General features: G+C 33.9%; 1 protein-coding gene across 4 annotated transcripts in view; it reads right to left on the bottom strand.

Annotated features, from left to right (window-relative positions):
• Positions 1-8,831, bottom strand: part of LOC143239650 (putative phospholipid-transporting ATPase IIB) — a 60,846-nt gene extending 52,015 nt beyond the window's left edge. Inside the window, exons 1-3 of one of the 4 annotated variants that reach the window (XM_076480976.1) lie at positions 8,697-8,831; positions 2,211-2,381; positions 1,106-1,250 (exon numbers count right to left, since the gene is read on the bottom strand). In XM_076480976.1, the coding sequence (XP_076337091.1) occupies positions 1,106-1,250; positions 2,211-2,381; positions 8,697-8,707 (327 nt within the window). In that variant the 5' untranslated portion in view covers positions 8,708-8,831. Of the gene's footprint in view, positions 1-1,105; positions 1,251-1,619; positions 1,856-2,210; positions 2,382-5,421; positions 5,600-8,696 lie in introns of those variants that run through there. The other 3 variants (XM_076480975.1, XM_076480978.1, XM_076480977.1) reach the window with 3 other exon arrangements.
• Positions 8,832-20,585: the final 11,754 nt, after the last annotated feature.

The raw sequence follows: 20,585 nt of genomic DNA, 5'->3' as shown, positions 1-20,585 counted from the left end.
TACTGGTCGGCGCCATAGTTTCATGTTTGCGAGTGTAGATATGCCTCACTGCAGAAACTCCTTGGGTGGAGAAACCAGCAAGAATCTCCGCTCTGGGATGTTCTTCAAATCTTTCTCAACAATAACTCCTCGTGATGAATTCAAAATAGCATGATGTGTAACTTCTATATGTACATCCCCAATTGCCTTTGAATGCAACAGGAGTTCATTGTGTTGAGATGTGGATGTTTCCACCAATATGTCACCAGATCAAAGCTTTTTTATTGACTTTGGAGAGCCAGCAAGTCCTTCTAGTCCTTTCTGAATGAAAAAGGGAGACATTTACCCTAAAGGTTTGTCTGAAAGTGAATGCAATATAAGAAAATGAGGTACAACAGGTGGTACGGATGGTGAGGATTGCTGTTCAGAATCTTCAGGGCATGGTCGTTTACCTACAGACTGTTTTTTCATTATTTTATTGAGATTTTTAATTGGAGTATCTATAATAAAGAAAGTGAAATTTCGGTGCCCACTGACCCTACCTGCCATGGAGCCCTACGGGGGGACACACTACAATGTCAAACAAGGACTCTGCAGCAATGCCAGGGTTTCATGAGCACTATACCCAAACACCAGCATCGGATATAATATTCACAACACCTGTTGAGAACATCCAATATTGGTACTTGGTTGACTCTAGCCCAAGTGGACCAGCTGATTGACCTAAGGGGGGCCACCCCAAGGCTGCCCATCTACAGGAATTCAAGGCCAAAGTTGTGTGTTAGGGTTGGACCCCTCAACCACCAGGATTCTCTCCTCCCCTTCAAGGGCTGCCATGTATGGCAAACACATGGGTAGATGTTTAGATCCCAGATGAGGTAAATTGAAAGAACAGAACCTTCCCTGGGAGGTCCCTCACCACATACATGAATCCACACCAAGGAGGTAAAGAAATGGACTGAGAAAGACATAACCAGTATCTCTGTATGAAAACACAAACACGATGTGATGAAGAAACGATAATGGTGTATTTATCAGTTTCAAAAGACGATACTTTTATATGACTGATTAATTAAAAAAAAAGAGCTTCTGTAACAAATTAATATAAACTAAATATAGAACTAACCAATGGAATAAAAGTGAGAATATTATACTTCTGATTCCTTGTTTTGTTTGCAGGAAACTTTTCATTAGATGTTCGACCAATAAAAACTGTACGTGGTCTATGTTTCTGTTCTCCACAAATTTTTTTTGCCATGATTAAAAAGCACCTAGAAGAAAAAAATAGAAATTGATACAATAAAAAAACCACATCTTTCTACAAACAGTACATTGTTATTTAAATAAACCAGTTTTAACTTCTGGACAGTGTTCCATGATTTGAAAAATATGCATTTTTCTCCTTTGTACTGTTAATTACTATAGTAAATAGTACTGATAAGTTTATTGTGTATTCTGCTACTAATTTTACTGTTCCAACTGATAATACTAGTGACACTATTGATATTTCTGAATTAGTTGAAATTTATTAGTAATAAAAGCAGTGTTTTTATAAAGTAATTTGGTATTAAAAAAAAAAAGTACAACTAAAAAATCAAAACAATTTCACCAAACAAAAAGATTTTGTTATCAAAATGCACCTGATTATAACTAGGAGCTTAGTGGTTCTTGCTAATTGATCGAGAGTCATTAACTGAACAGTTACCCCGCCAAAAACAAGCAAAGAAACAGAGGTATAAAACATCATAACTTTATAAACCACTGCATTATCATAACATATCTTAACCTTCCTGATTTTACCTAATTTGTTTTTAATATTTTTGAATTATCTTTAATTTCACATGACAGACAACTTTTGGAGGTTACCATTTGTGAAGAAATAGTTTTTGCACCTATCACACAATTAACAATAAATTTTGTTCAATTTAATGGTGACTTTTTTATTTAGTGAACATATTAATCCATTTGATGTGGTGCTATAAAAAGGCTCCAGCCACAGCCTGTACCATATTTCCTCTTTTCATCATTTCTAAACATTTAGCTGAAGTCTTAAGGCTTATATTATTCATCACACCTGTGTTCTTATTTTCCACAACCTTAAAACTGGAAGAAAAAAAAGAGATTTTGCGACATCCTTTATATTAGTAACTTTAAATACACTATAAATAATAAAAAATATTGATTCAATATCCCCCTCCCTCTCTGCTTGTCACATAAATATATTCAAATACCTCTGGATCCAAAAACAAAAACAATTACAGATACAACAAAAGCATCTTAATGCTCCTCTTTTCTTTCTTCCTTCTGCGTACTGCGGTTCTAGAAGTGAGTCATCTTCTTCAGCTTCAAAACCTTCATCACTGCTTAAGCTAACTCTTGTATTATCAATCCCTTCAAAATGCCTTAACAAAAAACATATCACAAAGTTTAATATACATACATAGAAGGAACCAAATATATTACTGAAGGACTGATTAATACAAACAAAGTATAAAACTTAAAAAGTATAAAAAATATTTATAAAAGTGTTTATATGTTACTGTTAATTTAACAGAAATAAAAAGAACTAATACATGAAAGCATAAAATACCAGTTTCATGTAATCTAAGTTAATCTTCAGTTTCTACATCAACACTTTCTAGAACAAGATAGACTTAAATGATGTAAAACTTAGAAATAGAAGAATCATATCATCATGAAGCCAGCCTAAAAATTCATATGCTATCATAAATCAGAGGACTAAAGGAATCTGATGATAGTATTTCTTTCATTCAATAAATCAATGTGTTATATTAGAGGGAAAGGCTGTATAACATACACTAAATGTATTACAGGTCCTACTGGAGAGAAATATTGTCTATAAACTGTAGTTTTAGTTGTAATTCACATAATGTTACTTGTGTATTATCTTGTATTTATTGTAATTAAATATATTTTTGAGAAACAGAAAATTTACATTTGTAAATAAATTTAGACAAATTTCACATCAGAGATGCAAATAATACCCCATTACCTGTTAAGAAATATTTTAATAAAAAATATCATACTTAAGAAGAATCTTTATCTAAATATTTTCACTTTGATATTCTTGTGAAAAGTATACAAGATTATTTTATTAATATTTTTAAAACATAAAATGTTGCACAGCTTAACATACAGGGGGCATTTAAAAATTACATAAAGTTTTAAGGTAAAAAACAAAGAAACCTTTTTATCCTTATTTCTTGTTTGAGAAAGTTTTATTATAGAAACTTATGAGTATCTGTGATGGTACAAAACTAGTATTTTTATGCTTTTATGAATTTGCAGTTTTATTTATTTCTTTTAACTTAATAGTAATAGACAGATTTTAAAAATATTTTTCAAAGTCGTGTGTGTGTGGATAAAGCAACTACTATAAACTATGTATCTGCACATAATTATCAGATTAATGCATGGCACACATAACTATGCAAGCCCTAATTTTCATTAAAAGTTACACTAACACCAAGTCTCTTTTTACTCTACTAATTTATTAGAGGGTGGACACAATATGAGAAAATATTGTTATAATTGTCAGGAATTTCAATTATGTAACAGATCATGTTCAGAGAAACATTTGTCCTCTATTTCACACTTCTATATGGCCATCTATCACAAAATACAAACAGCACTTTCAATTTTACAGTTCCAAATAACAAATGTAGATGGCTCTGTTTAACAGCTTTATCTTCAGACTTTTGATAAGGCAAGTTCGTCAGCTTATTTGTATCATGCTACATTTACCAGTTAACACGTAGCATCTAAAAGTGAACAAAGAATGCTTTGGTTCATCATACATATCGCAATCATTTCAACACCCATTCGTCTATATCCAATTAGTACTTCACAATTACTCATCTAGTTCTCTCTTGAATTCTTCCAATCCTGTTACATGTTCCAAGGTTATCTTTTCCAAAGGATGACTTCCCAACTGAGAAATTAAAATTGCCTGATCTACAGACAAATTCTACCCAGTCAAGTTTTAAATCTGTGTTGTTTTGTCACTCTTCCCATAAAACACAAAGATGATACATCAATCCTATCTTTTCTCTTTATAATTGTAAACATTTAAACCAAATCTTATCGCTTAGTTAACTCTAAGAGCCTCAATCTGTCCTCAGATGACAGTCCCTCCATCTTAGGATTCATGCAAGTAGTACTCTTTCCAATCTTTACCAACAACTTAATGTCCTTCTTAAAGTTACCATCCCAAGACAAAGCACAATACTGTAAATGTTTATTACACCTATCATTATTTTTATTATAATAAGAAATTTCAATGTGTTTTTACCTTTAGACCATGTTAACATGTCCACTTGGTTACACATCATAGTAGATGTTAACAAGTTGCTGTCAACAATGCTCATGGTCTTTATCAAAAAGCTTCAGTAATGTGTTTATTTTCTGCTGACTTTATTTTTAAATGCTCTTGTTCACTAAATACTACTGTACTACAAGATACAGTTTTCCAATACTCATATTCACATTACATCAACATTAAAAAAGCATCATTAATCAAATACCCCCAAAGTTTTATTTTTCACATGTAAAAAATAACAGAAGCAAGTTCAAGTCACACAGTTATTTATAATACACATTTAGATAAAAGCCATATCTAATAGCAACAAGATAAGTAATATCTTAATATTAACTATTAAACCACTATTTTAAATTATATTGCTATTAGTCAAAACTGTTCTTTGGTCAGGCTAACAGTGATGTTGGTTGTCAACATAACTTACTGTGAATTATATTCATATTTACAATATAACACAATATTCAAATTAGAAAGGACTATTTTAGTTTCAGTCCACTTACTACTACTAGTAGTAATGAGTACTAGGCTGTCCTATCCATTAAATAATTACTAAATTAGTATTTTAAAATTTTAAACACTAAAAATAAAGAAAACAGAAACCTCAAGGACAGCCCTTAAAATTAAACATATACAGGGTGTTTGGAAAGTCACTATGCACTTATATCTTTATTAACAGACATGTTTCAATATAGAATACAGGAGGTAAATATGAATGACAATTATAAACCATGTTAAAAGTGACCCCCGTTGGCATCAATACAGGCTTGGATCCTTCTTATTTTGTTTCTAAACACCGCTATCAGTTGCTGGCTTGAAATACTGAATGAATGCTAATTACAAAACTGCACAGTGACTTTCCAAACACCCTGTACATGTGATGTAATATTCTTATGATGATACTATGCAGTGTGGTTCAAACTTATTTCTATGCAACAAAACTTGTAAGTAATACCACCTGGTATTACTGTTAATAATGCCGAAAGTTATGGATCATTTAATTAATTAGTAATTTTGGTTTTATTTGAAATAGGAATAAAGTATAATTATACTTTACAAATTACAGTAAAAATAATATTACATATCAATATCATCACTATAAATACCTGGTACGTTCCTTCGCTTTATTACCAGTCGTATCAGATTGAATTAATTTCATTTCTAACTGTGTAGATCTTGCATTATTTTTTATAGACATTTTAATTAATAACACTGTAACCCTAACTCAATTGGTACACTTACAGGCACGGCGCAGATAGCGATAAAACAAGTAGTTGTTTGCACAAATAAAATGTAGCGCCACCTATAAAGCCGATTTATCTAATGGTTTTGTTATTGTCTAAATTGTATTAATTTAAAAGTGAATTTTATTGTTATATATAACAGAAATTTTGAAATTATTTGATGAAAAAGCTTACGAGAGAACCTGTAATTACTCAGCGGTACGTCTACAGGCTTGCTACGCTAAAAACTAGTTTTGATACAGAGATAGCTCATTCATTGTACAGCTTTGCGCTTAACAACAACCACAACAAAACGAGGAAACCTAATTAAAAGAGTCATGCTCAGACAAAATCAGTGGTGGGATTCAGGGGGTTCGCAGGGGTTCGCGCGAACCCGTTCTTAAAAATTTTTGAGCTTAGCGAACCCGTTGATGGCTTCAATTATACCGTCGAATTGTTGATGTCGTGGAAACTGATTGCGTCACACTTCATCACACATTTCGACAAGAAAGATTTAATGAGAAAATCACAGACCGTATTATTGACAAAGTTCGTCAAGTGAATGCAGTCAATAATCACAGTGCAGATGATAATAGAGTGAAACAGAAAAAAACGGACAAATATGATGACAATCAATTGACTATTTGGAAATTTTTAAAATGAAATAAATAAAAGATTTTAAAGCACTTTTTCCATTATTTTCCTTTTCAAATGATGTATCAGTATAGACTTCCGGAAAAGTAAGAGAACCCGTTATTATTGAGGCCTTCCCTTGAGAGAACCCCTTCTTAAAATTTTTGAATCCCACCACTGGACAAAATCTAAATTACTCAGATAATAATGAAGAAAATGACCTTGAATGTTTTATATATATAAATATTAGTATTACGAGCAACAGGAGTGGACCATATATACCCAGCTGTGAAATTATTATTTTTAAACTTGTGATGTTGAGGTACACTGATATCAAACACAAAAGCCAACCGTTCCCTCAAAATGCAGAATTATTAAATGACGAATCAACTGTGCACGGACAGTAGAGATAAACACGCAAGTGCAAGTGCAGTTCGAAACATCAAATTCTTTATTTACCAAATACAGTGTTCGGTATTAAAACTGACTAAACACCATTTTCATTATCATCTAGTTTGTTTTGTTTGTTTGTTTTTTGGAATTTCGCACAAAGCTACTCGAGGGCTATCTGTGCTAGCCGTCCCTAATTTAGCAGTGTAAGACTAGAGGGAAGGCAGCTAGTCATCACCACCCACCGCCAACTCTTGGGCTATTCTTTTACCAACGAATAGTGGGATTGACCGTCACATTATACGCCCCCACGGCTGGGAGGGCGAGCATGTTTAGCGCGACTCGGGCTCGATCCCGCGACCCTCGGATTACGAGTCGCACGCCTTACGCGCTTGGCCATGATCATCTAGTTATTAGGCTGAAAAGAAAATCAAAACGTTGGGAGAGATCACGGAAAATTAGAAGACAAAACAATGGAATTACTGAAAGCAAATTCTCTACAGAAACAAAGCAATACAACTATTTAAAAAAATCACTGAAAATTAAGATTAATAAAGGAAAAAAAAACAGTCGAAGTAAATACAAACAGAAGAATAAAACGCGCTATTTCACTGAGAGAAATCAAAACATTAAATTGCTTCCCAAAGCTGGTATTTTACATTTCAAAGAGAAGGAAGTTATACTGCAACAATGCGCGACACTGTTTGTTTTTGAATTCCGCACAAAGCTACTTGAGGGCTATCTGTGTTTGTTTGTTTGTTTTGGAATTTCGCACAAAGCTACTCGAGGTCTATCTGTGCTAGCCGTCCCTAATTTAGCGGTGTAAGACTAGAGGGAAGGCAGCTAGTCATCACCACCCACCGCCAACTCTTGGGCTACTCTTTTACCAACGAATAGTAGGAATGATCGTAACATTATAACGTCCCCACGGCTGGGAAGGCGAGCATGTTTAGCGCGACTCGGGCGCGAACCCGCGACCCTCAGATTACGAAGCGCACGCCTTAACGCGCTTGGCCATACCGGGCCAAGTGCGCGAAATACCAGCTCGACGGAGACGCAATATGCCGGGTGAAATCCAGTCATAATAATATGACTTGTACACACTATAGACAGCTTCATCGTTTCACGTTTTCAAGCTTGCAATCGTGAAGGTAATATCGCAAGATTAAGTATAGGCCAACTGGGAACGTAAGAGTAAAAGCGCGCCGTAGTGCAAGGTTATCACCAACTTTCAAAAGCTGTTGTGCAATGCAAATATTTTTGTTCTTAATTCATTGTATGAATGCCATTTTAACACATTTTCTCATACAGTTGATCTGATACAATTATTAAAGTTATTTTTATACGTTATTATTACTGCTCATACTTGTGTTTCTCGGAGTTGTCATTGACAAAGGCAGTCGACCGTCCATAATTTTGACTTACGAGGAAACTTATTATTCTTAAAAGATTTTTTTTCAGCGATTGATTTAGTAAGCAACTGATGTAAAAAAAAATGTTTTATCATGCAATATTTAAAAAAAAATCTGCATTCGTGGCAATACATTTGTAGTTTGTGTTATTTGTTATTTATTTATCGGCATTAACCAGTATTTGTTTTACAATTATAGAACTGAAACAAGTATAAATTCGTTCTCTTTTAAAATAGTTTTTAGGGAGGGTAATAGAATGTAATTATTTTTGCAGTCGCTTACTTTATATGTGTGTGTGGAGTTTATGATAAAAATATTATATTAATAAACTGCCCATTCACAAGTCTGGAAAATTAATAAAAGTATAAACCCCTTGTTGTAAATGTTAACAGCTTTATACGCACAAATTAAGTGACGAGCAACAAATACAAATTTACAAAAATATGTAAAGAATTATCCTGACTAGTTTCGATGTACCACATGAATTATTTTCAAGAGTATAATCGTTTCCTTAATCACATTATCATCTGCATCATCGTCCTCGTGATTTTTCTATGAATCATATAAGAAATAACAAAGTAAAATATACAAAACCATTTTTATCTTACTTATAGACACTAATCATGCCCATAATCATGTCTAATAACATATAAACATCACACAGCAAACTTTAATCAACACTTACTTAACTACTAAAACATCTCAAGGTAGAAGTTTACTTACATATATTTCATGCAGTGGTATATTTTGTTTGGGATTTATTCTTTGCTTCTGCAAACGTAAGAGCTCGCTTTGGACATCATAACTTGTAGTCAAAACGCGGGAAATAGAACGAAGGAAGTGTTGTGCTCTAACAGGAAATTTATTTCCGACACTCAAATTAAATACACGTTGTATGCTAAGTACGTGATGTTTTTTTTCTTCCTTTTGGCATTCAAAGTTTATTTTTAATTTGCTTGGTTACGAATCCGTAGGAAATCAGAACAATATTTCTGATGAAGTTTTGAATAAAATAAAAGGGAAAAACAGCTTACTCTTGGGTACTTTAATCAAAGTAAAAAACAATAATATAACTGATTTCACTTACCAGGTTTTTTCATCTTGTTTGTTGATGTTTATAATCAACTAACTTCTTTCCGTCCAAAATGTACAACACATGCGACTGGCAGGTGTTTCGAGTGCGACAAAACACAATCACACCTGTACAGTTTTGGAGAGTGAGGGGGCAAACTATAAGTTCAGAAATTTAACTTTTATATTACATTACGTCATATTTCTCTCATTGTATTTATTATTACTTATAAATCAAGAATTTTTATTTTAAAACAACAAACAACATACGAGATCAACTATATTAACGAGATATCTTGATAATAATAACAACAACAAAAAAACGACTATTTTACTTGTCACGTATCGACCAGCATAAACGATCTTAGTTACATACTTTTGATGACTGAAGGTGTAAATTCAAAGCGTTGAGCAAACGAAACATCTTCAGGGCATGGCAGAAATGCCCATGCAGTTGTTTCATCTAAAACACAGTTTAATTTATGAATATAAATCTGAAACAAACAACAATTAAATCAGTTTCAACTGTTTTTGTAAACGTTGAATAAATAAAACAATTTGTAAGGTTCTCTAAAGTTCACAATGGTTTTATTTAGTTGAAATTATGTGTAGTATGTCCTAGTCATTATTACATAAATTAAAAAAAAATTTGAAAGATAGACCAAAGTCTGTTTGGCGCAAAGCTTCACAACAGGCTAACCGTACTATGACTACCACGGAGAATCGAACCTTTGATTTTAGCATGGTAAGTCCTAAAACTTGAAACTGTCTCACCGAAAGTCTTAAAGCGATAACTTGGTTGGATCATCAGAGCACTATCCCATGTGCTGAACATTTCATTTAGAAAATACAGTAAACACGTTACTTCTAGCGGCACTATAAGTATTGTAGTTTTTTGTATAGCAAGACCACATCGAGCTCTCTTCCGAGTCCACCGAGGGGAATCGAACCCCTGATTTTAGCGTTCTAAATCCGTAGACTTACCGCTGTATCAACGAGGGACTATTGGTAGTGGGCGTGTCACGTGAGTGCTTCGTAGAGAATGAACTGTCTAAATGAAAAGCGTGAAACAAATAGCTTTATTGTAACTCATTCGTTAATCTGAGTTAATAAATTAACTACAACCACCCTCTTGTGGCACATCGGGATACCTGCGGACTTACAATGCTAGAATCCGGGTTTCGATACTCGTGTTGGACAGAGCACAGATAGCCTGTTGTGTAGCTTTGTGCTTAATTACAAAGATATTAACTACAATCATTCGGGAAGTTCATATTTGGTAGTTAACATGTATGTATATATACATATTCACCTCAGCTGTACGATACTTTATACGGACGATTCCAGTTCTTACAATGTTTTTTTTTTATTTCGCGCAAAGTTACTCGAGGGGTATCTGCGCTAGCCGTCCCTAATTTAGCAGTGTAAAACTAGAGGGAAGGCAGCTAGTCATCACCACCCACCGCCAATTCTTGAGCTACTCTTTTACCAACGAATAGTGGGATTGACCGTAACATTATAACGCCCCCTCTGCTAAAAGGGCGAGCATATTTGGTGCAACGGGGATTCAAACCCGCAACTCTTAGATTGTGAGTCAAGTGTCTTAACTACCAGGCCATACCGGGGCCCAGGGCAAAAGGTACGTGCTTAGTTTGTGTCTTTGGGTGTCTTTTCTTATAACAAAGCCACATCGGGCAATCTGCTGTGTCCACTGAGGGGAATCGAGCCCCTGACTTTAGCGTTGTAAATCTGAAGACTCACCGCTGTCAGAGCGAGTAATTAAACAAAGGAACTATAAAGAAACGTATAAAATCACTCCTTTAGGTGAGTGCAGGCTAACTGAAAACAACTACTGTACTTTACCCTTCCATAACTGAAAAATAATGTATCGTTAGTTAGGTATGTTCGAAATACTTTTTCTAAAATTTTTGTGATTGGCTTCTGCAACTAGATGGATGACATTCTTGTAAAATGGATATTAAAAGTAGTAAACTTGTGGTACCTATTCATCTTGGACAAAGGTTACATGCTACAATGATTATTCAATGGAGTTTATACTTACTTGAGTCTATTATTATTCCCATTATTAAAGTTCGGGAAATATGGTTCAAGAACTTCAATGATCTAGGGTTTATCACTATTCTGTACTTATAACTAGCAAATGGCCATGCATGGCCAGGCAGTTAAGGTACTCGACTCGTAATTCACGGGTTTGAATCCTCGTCACACCAAACATTCTTGCTCTTTCAGCCGTGGAGGCTATATAAGGTAACTGTTAATCCCACTATTCTTTGGTAAAAGAGCAGCTCAAGAGTTGGTGGTGGGTGGTGATGACTAGCTGCCTTCCCTCTAGTCTTACATTGCTAAATTATGGATAGCTAGCGCAGATAGCCTTCGAGTAGTTTTGCGCAAAATCCAAATCAAACCAACCTCTTTCACTGTCAGGTTAAGTGATACTTTGAGGATGTATCGTTCCTTTATTTTCTACTGGAATGGCCACCAGTTAGATGAGTAGCGCGCCGCTGAGAAGAACAGTACTGTATAACTGTACCTATAATGCTACGTTTTTTTTTTTCAGTCTGACATAGATTTTTCCGAGACCTCTCTAAACCCAGTAAAATCTCTGCTTTTAATTCTACGCCTCTTTATTTTTATAATTTTGTTTGTTGAACAAAGACTGCCTTCACCGTGTTCATAATATTATGTCCAGTCTCTGTCTTTCTCACAACTTAAGTTAAAATTGAAATAACTCAATTCAAGCTCCGTAATGTAATTTACGCTCGAATCACTTGTTATTACTTGGTTCTACTAAATCTGTAGAGTAAAACACTTTATCTAGAAGTACCACACCGGTACCCAGCAATGTCGATATCAAAATATATATATATATATATAAGGAGAAATAGATCACTTCTTGCCATTATTTAAGTTACACGTTATTAACGTAATGAAATTTAAACATCTGCTAAATTCGAACCATTTAATCAATTGTTTACCCTTTGAAACTTAACCGTTAGAGGGCCCACTTGAATTCATCTGCTAAATTCAATTGAAGTTGGTTCAGTCAATTTCTCACTACAACTTATGACGTCGAGACAGATAGGTGGACAGTTTCTGCTAAAATATATACATTTTAAACTAAAATCTATTATTTTTGAAAATTGTTTAGCTATTTTTTGGCTTTTTTACTTTTTCTAGTGAAGAATAGCCCCATGATGCCATTAAAACCTATTAACTGAAAAAGGTTTGGTAAATAAAGAACAGTTTGGTAAAAAAGAGAAAGGATTCGAGTTTTGTTATAAATATCTATTTGTGAGTTTAACATAAGTAATGTTGGTTGATAGGATACCTGACGAGGCCTTTCTAATGATTTAATAGTGTGGTGTCAACAGACGTCTTTTTACCTCAACTTAAGCAATTAGGTAAATCTTGTAAGTGACTAACAAAACTGGCCAGTATTTTGTATATTGTTTGCTTTTATTTACTCGAAAACATTTTTTTTTTTTAGTCTGGTGTATATTTCGGATATGTGTGAATCTGAACATTGCAAACGAAATATTCTTGACAAGCTTTGTGTATCAAATTGTTCAAATAACATTATGAATAGGTCGGGTAAGGCCGAATAATTAGGTTTCCAAGGTTTAAGTTCGATGATTCATGGTTCAAGATCAACTGATAATCAAAGTTAACGGTCACTGAAATTCTCTGCACAATAAATTTAAACAAGAAAAGTTTAGGTTTATCCCTAAATTTTAAGATGGCAGCACCGTATAGTCTAGAGCAGGGGTTCCCAAACTTCCTAGACCAGCGGATCTTCCCATGAGAAAGAAAAAACATTCCGGAGCCTTAATACAAAAATACACTAAAAATAGAAACAATCGATCACTAGCACCAGATAAAGTTTACTTCAAGCTTTTAGAATATAAATTTATTAAAAATATCAATATTTAAAGAAAATATTTTACTTATACTTAACTTGTTCAGAAATTTCTGCTTACAAAATTAATATAAGTAAAAGTACAGAGTACTTATTTATTTATTAGTGGCTTGGATAGGCTAACTTTTGTTCACAAAGTAGTTCAATGTTTGGAGTTATGGTTGTTACCTGTAATCGCAAAACATCTTCAATATATAGCCTGTTTCTAAATTTGATCTTTGTGGCTTTTATGTGTTTACACTTTGCAGGGTAAACATCTCGTCTTCAAATCCACACTTATCTAAAGACAAAAAAAATGTAATTTTGTTTATTGAAATTTCCTAAGTCAAACTGAAAATTTTAAATTCGAAAAAACGTGAATCAAATTTTTGATATAGATTTTTGATTCAATTTACATAGAGATCATCTTTAGCGTCAGAAAAATAATAGCCGTTATTATTTTCTAAAAAAAACTATTCAACTTTGTAAAATGTGTCAAATCATTCTTTTGTAATTGTTCTGCAAAGAGGTTTAGCTTTAATTGAAATTCATGAATAGACTGTGATTACTCGTTTATTTTTTTACTTCTTCCCTGAAACTTCGTATTCAAATTATTCAAGTTAACCATCATGTCACACAGAAAGTACAAATCACACTGTCATGACAGTTTTAATTTCAGGGAAATTTTCAGTTTTATCTTTTTGAACAAGATTCTCTTTTATTTGATGAAACAAGGAAGTAAATCGTTCCAAGACTTTTCCTCTACTTAACCATCTTATATTTGCAAAATCAGTAAGACAATAAAAAGTACAGTCACTGTTTTTCTTCAAAAACTCAACAAACTGTCGATGGATGAGAGAGTTTTCACTTCTAATATAATTCACAATTTTCACAACAATGTTTCTTTTACTAGTTCAGCATCAGAATATGATTTCTTTTTTTAGCTAGCTAACGTATCTAGTTCTATCGATGATAAAAATCTTTTTAGGCCTTCCTTTTGTTCAGGAAGTTGTGCTTTCAGATGGTTATTTTCATTCATACGATTTTTGCTATCAACGAGAAATTTTACATCAAATTCGTTGTGAAAATTGTTAAGGTGTTGCTTAAGGTTGTATACTTTATTATTCCTAAACAATTTGTTACACAAAAGACACACTGGTTTATTATTTGCTTCAGTCACTGCAACCTTCAACTCCCAACTTTAATTAAATTCTCGTTTCAGGTTTTTCTAGTCACGTGCCATTCTTTTTTCGGCAATAATGTCAGAATAAATTAAATTGTCTTTATTTTCTGAGTGTTCACCATCATCTGGATTTTTTCATTTTCAAATTATCCACTTATCCATATTATGGGATTAAAAACAAAATATATTTAAACACTTGAAAGTTACACAATAAAAATATGTTTGCAAGCGCACGCAAAACAACGGACACTTGATAACAAACATCTAAACCAGACTGACGTTACAAAATGGGCAGAGTGTGTGACAGCAAATAAGCGCGCGACATTAGCGGTGACGTGAGGCAGTGCAGTTGCTGGTTACCATATTTGCGATAAAAAATGAATGATGGAAAAAGTTTATTCCTAAGCTCGATTTGGCCGTAATTGTGCAATTCACTGACCACATGTGGCCAATGGCCATGAAATTGCCCATATCTGGTCTAGAGCACGGTTTTTCAAACTATGCTCCGCGGAGCCCTTGGGCTTTACCATAAATACCTGGGGCTCTGCGAGGAAATTTTAGGATATTAATATTTTCTCCTAAAACTATAAAATTGAATCAGAATACGCTGTTCAAAAAGTAAAATATATATTTTAATATAACACGTTTATCGCGTATTTGAACCTTTTAATATTTTATGCTGCCTTATGCTAGACGATTTTATTTCGCTTAGGGGAAGTTCTCACGGTGAAAGTGTTGATACAATCTCAGTTAACTTCGACAGAGACCCGGCATGGCCAAGCGCGTTAAGAAATGCTACTCGTAATGTGAGGGTAGCGGGTTCTCATACTCGTCACACCAACCATGATCTCCCTTTCAGCTGTGGAGGCGTTATAATGTGACGGTCAATTCCATTATTCGTTGGTAAAAGAGTAGCCCAAGAGTTGGCGGTGGGTGATGATGACTAGCTGCCTTCCCTCTAGTCTTACACTGCTAAATTAGGGACGGCTAGCACAAATAGCCCTCGAGTAGCTTTGTGCGAAATTCAAAAAACAAACAAACAAACTTCGACAGTGGCACCATTAGCTGCTATTAGTTATGACATCATCTTAAAATCGCATGCGTAATTGGAGATGCAAGATCGCCTTGTAGTTTTTGTATGAAACATCGGTCAGCCCTGGGTAGTGATGCCAACTGTCTTTTAAAAGCCAGATCGTGATTGGCGGCTAAAACTCGAACAAAATGAAATGAAATGAAACATGACGTCATAGCTGAGACTTATCCAAATTTCAAACATTGTGATGCAATTAGATGCAATATCAACGGTTGCAATTTCAAAGTATATTTATATGAAATATAATTATATTTATGACAACGATAATTGGTAATTGTTAGTTTAGGTTAGATTCATTGTAGTTTAATTATACAAACTTGGTACCAATCAGCTTGGTACCTATAACGTTATACAACGCATGACGTCATGTTTCATTTCGTTCGAGATTTAGACGCACGTCAGATCTGGCTTAATATTTTGTTATTTGGCTTAAAGTTTCTGTTAAAAACAACAAAAAATTGTATAAATATTAGGTTGTTCTTTTCCTTTAGAAAAATATATTATTCTAGCGGCCTAGCCTTTTTTCCACAAATCTTTATTTATGACTTCGTTATAGCAACACTGATCTTAGGTCAGAATGTCATTGTATGATGATAAAACTCAAGTGCTTGAACGAGTTTTCGTTAAGAAACTATTTTGTGTCCGTGAAAATACTTTTGAAGTCCCAAAGATATAAAAATATGTTTTTAGACAAATTAATTAGTTGTCACCCTTGTAATGGATAAGTAGCTGAATATCAGTGATAAATCTCATACGAGTAAAAATCTTCCTATGCCTAGCTTTAGGCCTAATACGAATTCACTGGCGTTATCGTCGTGTGCAAGCATTTAAACGCAGGATAACCGAAACAAGAAAGAAAAGAAAGTATGATGAAAGTTTTATTAAATATAGTTTTACATGGACAGGTAATGAAGATGGACCTAGTGGGTTGTGTGTTGAATGTGGAACAGTGTTGGGTAACAGTAGTTTGCATCCATCAAAGTTAAAACAACATCTAGAAACCAAACACTCCCAATTAAAAAGTCCAATTTCCGAGTATTTCAAAATAAAGTGTTTGCAATTAAATGCAAGGAAAACCACCTTTCATTCGTTTGTCCTTCAGGACAACAAAGATGCTCTTGTTACTTCATATTGTGTTAGTTACCGTATTGCAAAAGCAGATGAAACTCATACAATTACAGAAGATTTGATAGAACCATGCGCAAAAGATTTGGTAGAGTGCACGATTGATAAGAATTATTTTTTTTAAACATTAACTCTGTGCCCCTTTCTGACAACTCGGTTTCTCGTAGAATCAAGAATATGTCAAACAATTGCTTAACGGAGTTAATAAGGCGAATGAAAGCGAGTCCAACATTTTCGCTTCAGTTGGATGAATCAACAGATGTCGCAGGTTATGCGATGTTGCTTGTGTTTGTTCGCTATATTCACGAAGCTAGTTTTGAAGAAGATATGCTAATTTGCCTACTCAAACAACAGGCGAAGAAATATTTAAATTCATTGATATATTTATGGAAGAACATGAGATCCAATGGCAATTTTGCTCGAGTATTTACATTGATGAGGCTGCGGCTACGACTGGAAAATTTTCAGGCGCAGTGGCACGTATAAAAAAGAAAATCCCGGACATCAAGAGTATCCACTGCTGTCTTCACCGTCATGCACTTGCAATGAAACGAATGCCAGAAAACTTAAAAGAGGTATTGATAATGTCATAAAAATAGTTAATTTTATAAAATCAAGACCACTCAGTGCGAGGATCTTCAGTTTACTCTGTGAGGATATGGAAAGTTTGCCAAAACATTTACTGCTTCATACTGAATTCCGATGGCTTTCTCGGGGAAAGGTGCTTGTTCAGTTTTACGAACTGCGTGAGGAGATATGTTTCTTTTTATCTGAATGTCATTTTGAACTTGCATACAAATTAAGGGACAAATGATGGATACAGAAAGTGTCTTACCCTTCGGACATATTTTCATGTCTAAATGAAGTGAATACTACAATGCAGGTACCAGGGTAACGTACTTCAAAGCTCAGAGTAAAATAGAAGCGTTTCGACGTGAGCTGAATTGGGGTGAATGTATATTTGTGGAAGAACTTGATTGCTTGGAAAATCTCAGTGTTTTTTTTTTTTTACTTATGAATGAAATTTCCTTAAATGAAGATGCAAAAGTTTCAGTCTTGTTGCACATATCTGATTTGTGTACAACTACTGGGAAATACTTCTCTCCTCATTTCGAAAAATTACTGTGGATTCGAAATCCTTTAGCTGATTCTGCATATATCAACGATTTGCCTTTGAAAGAGAAAGAACAGCTTATAGAAATTTCAACTGATTACACCCTAAAACAAAATTTCAGCACGAAGAAATTACACTATTTTAGATTCAAATGTTCATGGAATACCCTGAAATAAGTAAGAGAGCTTTGAAATTTTTATGCGTTTTCCAACAACATATTTTTGTGAGCAAACATTTTCACTGTATACAGCTACAAAGACCAAATTTAGAAACAGGCTAAATATTGAAAATGATTTGCAATTACAGGTAGCAACCATAACTCCAAACATTGAACTACTTTGTGAACAAAAGTAAGCCCATCCAAGCCACAAATAAATAAGTACATTGTACTTTTACTCATGTAAATTTTTCAAGCAGAAATGTTTTAACAAATAAATTGAAGTACATTTTTTTTTAAATACTGATATTTTTAATAAATTTATATTCTAAAAGCTTGAAGTGAAATTTATCTGGTGCTAATGACCGATTGTTTCTATTTTTAGAGTATTTGTTTATTAAGGTTCCGGAATGTTTTTTCTTTCTGTTGTGAAATTTCGCAGGTCTAAAAAGATTGAACATCCCTTGTCTAGAGCGCCATTATCAGATATTGTGCAGTCAAGTCCGGATATTTTTGGTAATTTTATATGAATGTAGTTAATTAATCTATCGCTTGTTTGAAAATTTACTCGGAACGTCCGCTCCTTTACAGTCTTTTAATCAGAGCAGTAAGTATCCTAAATACAAACTGTCATTGGTAAAGATATTGACACTATCAGTCTAAACACGCATGATAATATCAATAATTAAATAAGGCTTAAGTTAATAGCAGATATTTTTCGAAATTAGAATATTATGAACTAACTAAAATAATATATTTTTTTAAGGTTTTAATAGTGATAATGAATTTCGAAACGTCTGTAAGTAAATATGTTTTTGGTATTATTTGTTTTTCCACCTAAGGTGTCAGTTACAAATGTTCGCTTCTTTTCACTGTTGAAATTGTGGTGTTATAAGGTAGACATTTTCCTCCTGTTTGAACTGTTGCTTTGCTTTCTGGTGAATATTCGTATTACTACATGAGGATTGGAGTAAACCACACTTCCTTTGACCCCTTCTAGGGTAAATGTCCATATAGCTATCTACGTTAACATTCTCATGTTGCGCAGAGCGTCTCTAATGTCCGGTGTTGGAAAGGCTTACACTCAAACGAACAGTTTTGTATACACAGATAACACATTTCATTAGTTATCGACTAACACATTAACGTTTTAAACACAATTTTTTTTAATGTTACCACATTAGTCCAAAACTTGTGTGAATGTTATTGTTTAGTAACAGGTGGTATTATTACATGTCTTATTAAATTTGTATTAACAGGAGAGAAGTGCTTAGGCCTATTTTTATTATGTATGTAGTAGCGATCAAGTTCACATAGTAATATTCATGTATAATCCTAGAGACCTTTTTTATGTTTTATCTTGTGAATATTACTACTTGATTTATTGGTACGTTTATTTTTAAACGATATTTCAGGCGGCATTCTTATATATTATTTAATAATGGTTGTAGGTTTGTCGCTGCTATGGATGGGGTAGGGACACTTTTCCAAACCGCAACATCGTCCGCGAATTTTGAATGTTAGCTCTCTTTTTATAGATCAATGGTTCCCAACCTTTTTTATGCCCCACACCCCTAAAAAATTTTAATATGTTCTCGTACCCCTGGTTGGGAACCACTGTCACAGAGGTTCGAGTATTAGTGTTTATATAAGGTCAGGTTAATTGTGAATGTGAAATACTGACAGTTTGTTTTTGCATTTCGCGCAAAGCTATAGGAGGACTGGCTATCTCTAATTTAGCAGTATAATAGCAACAGACGAATATGCACATATAAGTTATAAAATACGTTAGAGTGTGCTTTCATAATATTAACATTATTGTGAAAAGAACAGTAAGCTTTAGTTTGGTTGTTGTTAAGCGTAAAGCGACACAATCGGCTAAAATCAGGGATTCATTCCCCTCGGTAGACTGAGCAGATAGCCCGATATGACTTTGCAATAAGAAAACACATAGCCGATTGACTTTGATCTACAGACATCTTTCCAAATAAAACTATCCGAATTCATAAATAATCATAATATTCTATTTCTTGTATCCTAAATTTCGACTAACATATCAATAACTTAACATTAACTTTTGTATTATTTTAAGTATAATTAAACGTGCCTGCCTTACAGGTTCCGCCGTACGGTGGTTCAGCAGTAAATCTGTAGGTTTACGACGCTAGAAGATTGGAGTTCGATGCCTGTAGATCAAAGTATGCGAACAGTTAAAGCGTTTACTTTAAGAATTTGATTGTTTTTTAGACTTACGATTAGGCGATTTACTGTAATAAGTTCATTGTCAGGTAAATTTAAGATTAAAAGGTTTACTTTAATAATAAGTTCTTCAGGTCTCTTAGACGTGGCCTGATATGGCCGGGTAGTTAGGGCGCTCGACTTGTGACCCGAGGGTCACGAGTTCGAATCCCCGTTACATCATTTCAGCTGTAGGGGCGTTATAATGTGACAGTCCCATTATTTGTTGATAAAAGAGTAGCTCAAGAATTGGCGGTGAGTGGTGATGACTATATGCCTTCCCTCTAGTCTTACACTGCTAAATTAGGTACTGCTAGCGCAGATAGCCCTCTTGTAGCTTTGCGCGAAATTAAAAACAAAAACAAAACCCGTTATGCGTACGATTAGGTTTATTTTAATAAGAAGTTAAGTGTCTGCTAAATATACGATTAAACCTTTAACGAGAAGTTTAATGTGTGTAGATCAATATTTAATTATTATAAAACTTACGTGGCATTTTATGGCTTGCAGTTTTTTTTTGTGATCGAATTACAAACTAATAGAAGTTTATTTCGCCAAGGCCAATTCTGTTGGATATCCCTAAGTATTCCTAGACTTTGTTTGCTGCTGTACGTGATCTGATTACACGTGTGTGTGTGTGTATGTACCAGCCAGTACGATGGATTGTTGGTAATCAGTCTTTATATTGAAAGACGTTTCTGTATCAGAAACTAGA

This window comes from Tachypleus tridentatus, chromosome 13, assembly GCF_004210375.1.
Source record: "Tachypleus tridentatus isolate NWPU-2018 chromosome 13, ASM421037v1, whole genome shotgun sequence".
In the NCBI taxonomy this organism is placed as follows: Eukaryota; Metazoa; Arthropoda; class Merostomata; order Xiphosura; family Limulidae; genus Tachypleus; species Tachypleus tridentatus.
The sequence above is the reverse complement of the archived record's forward strand: the minus strand, read 5'-3'. Positions and strand labels throughout refer to the sequence as shown.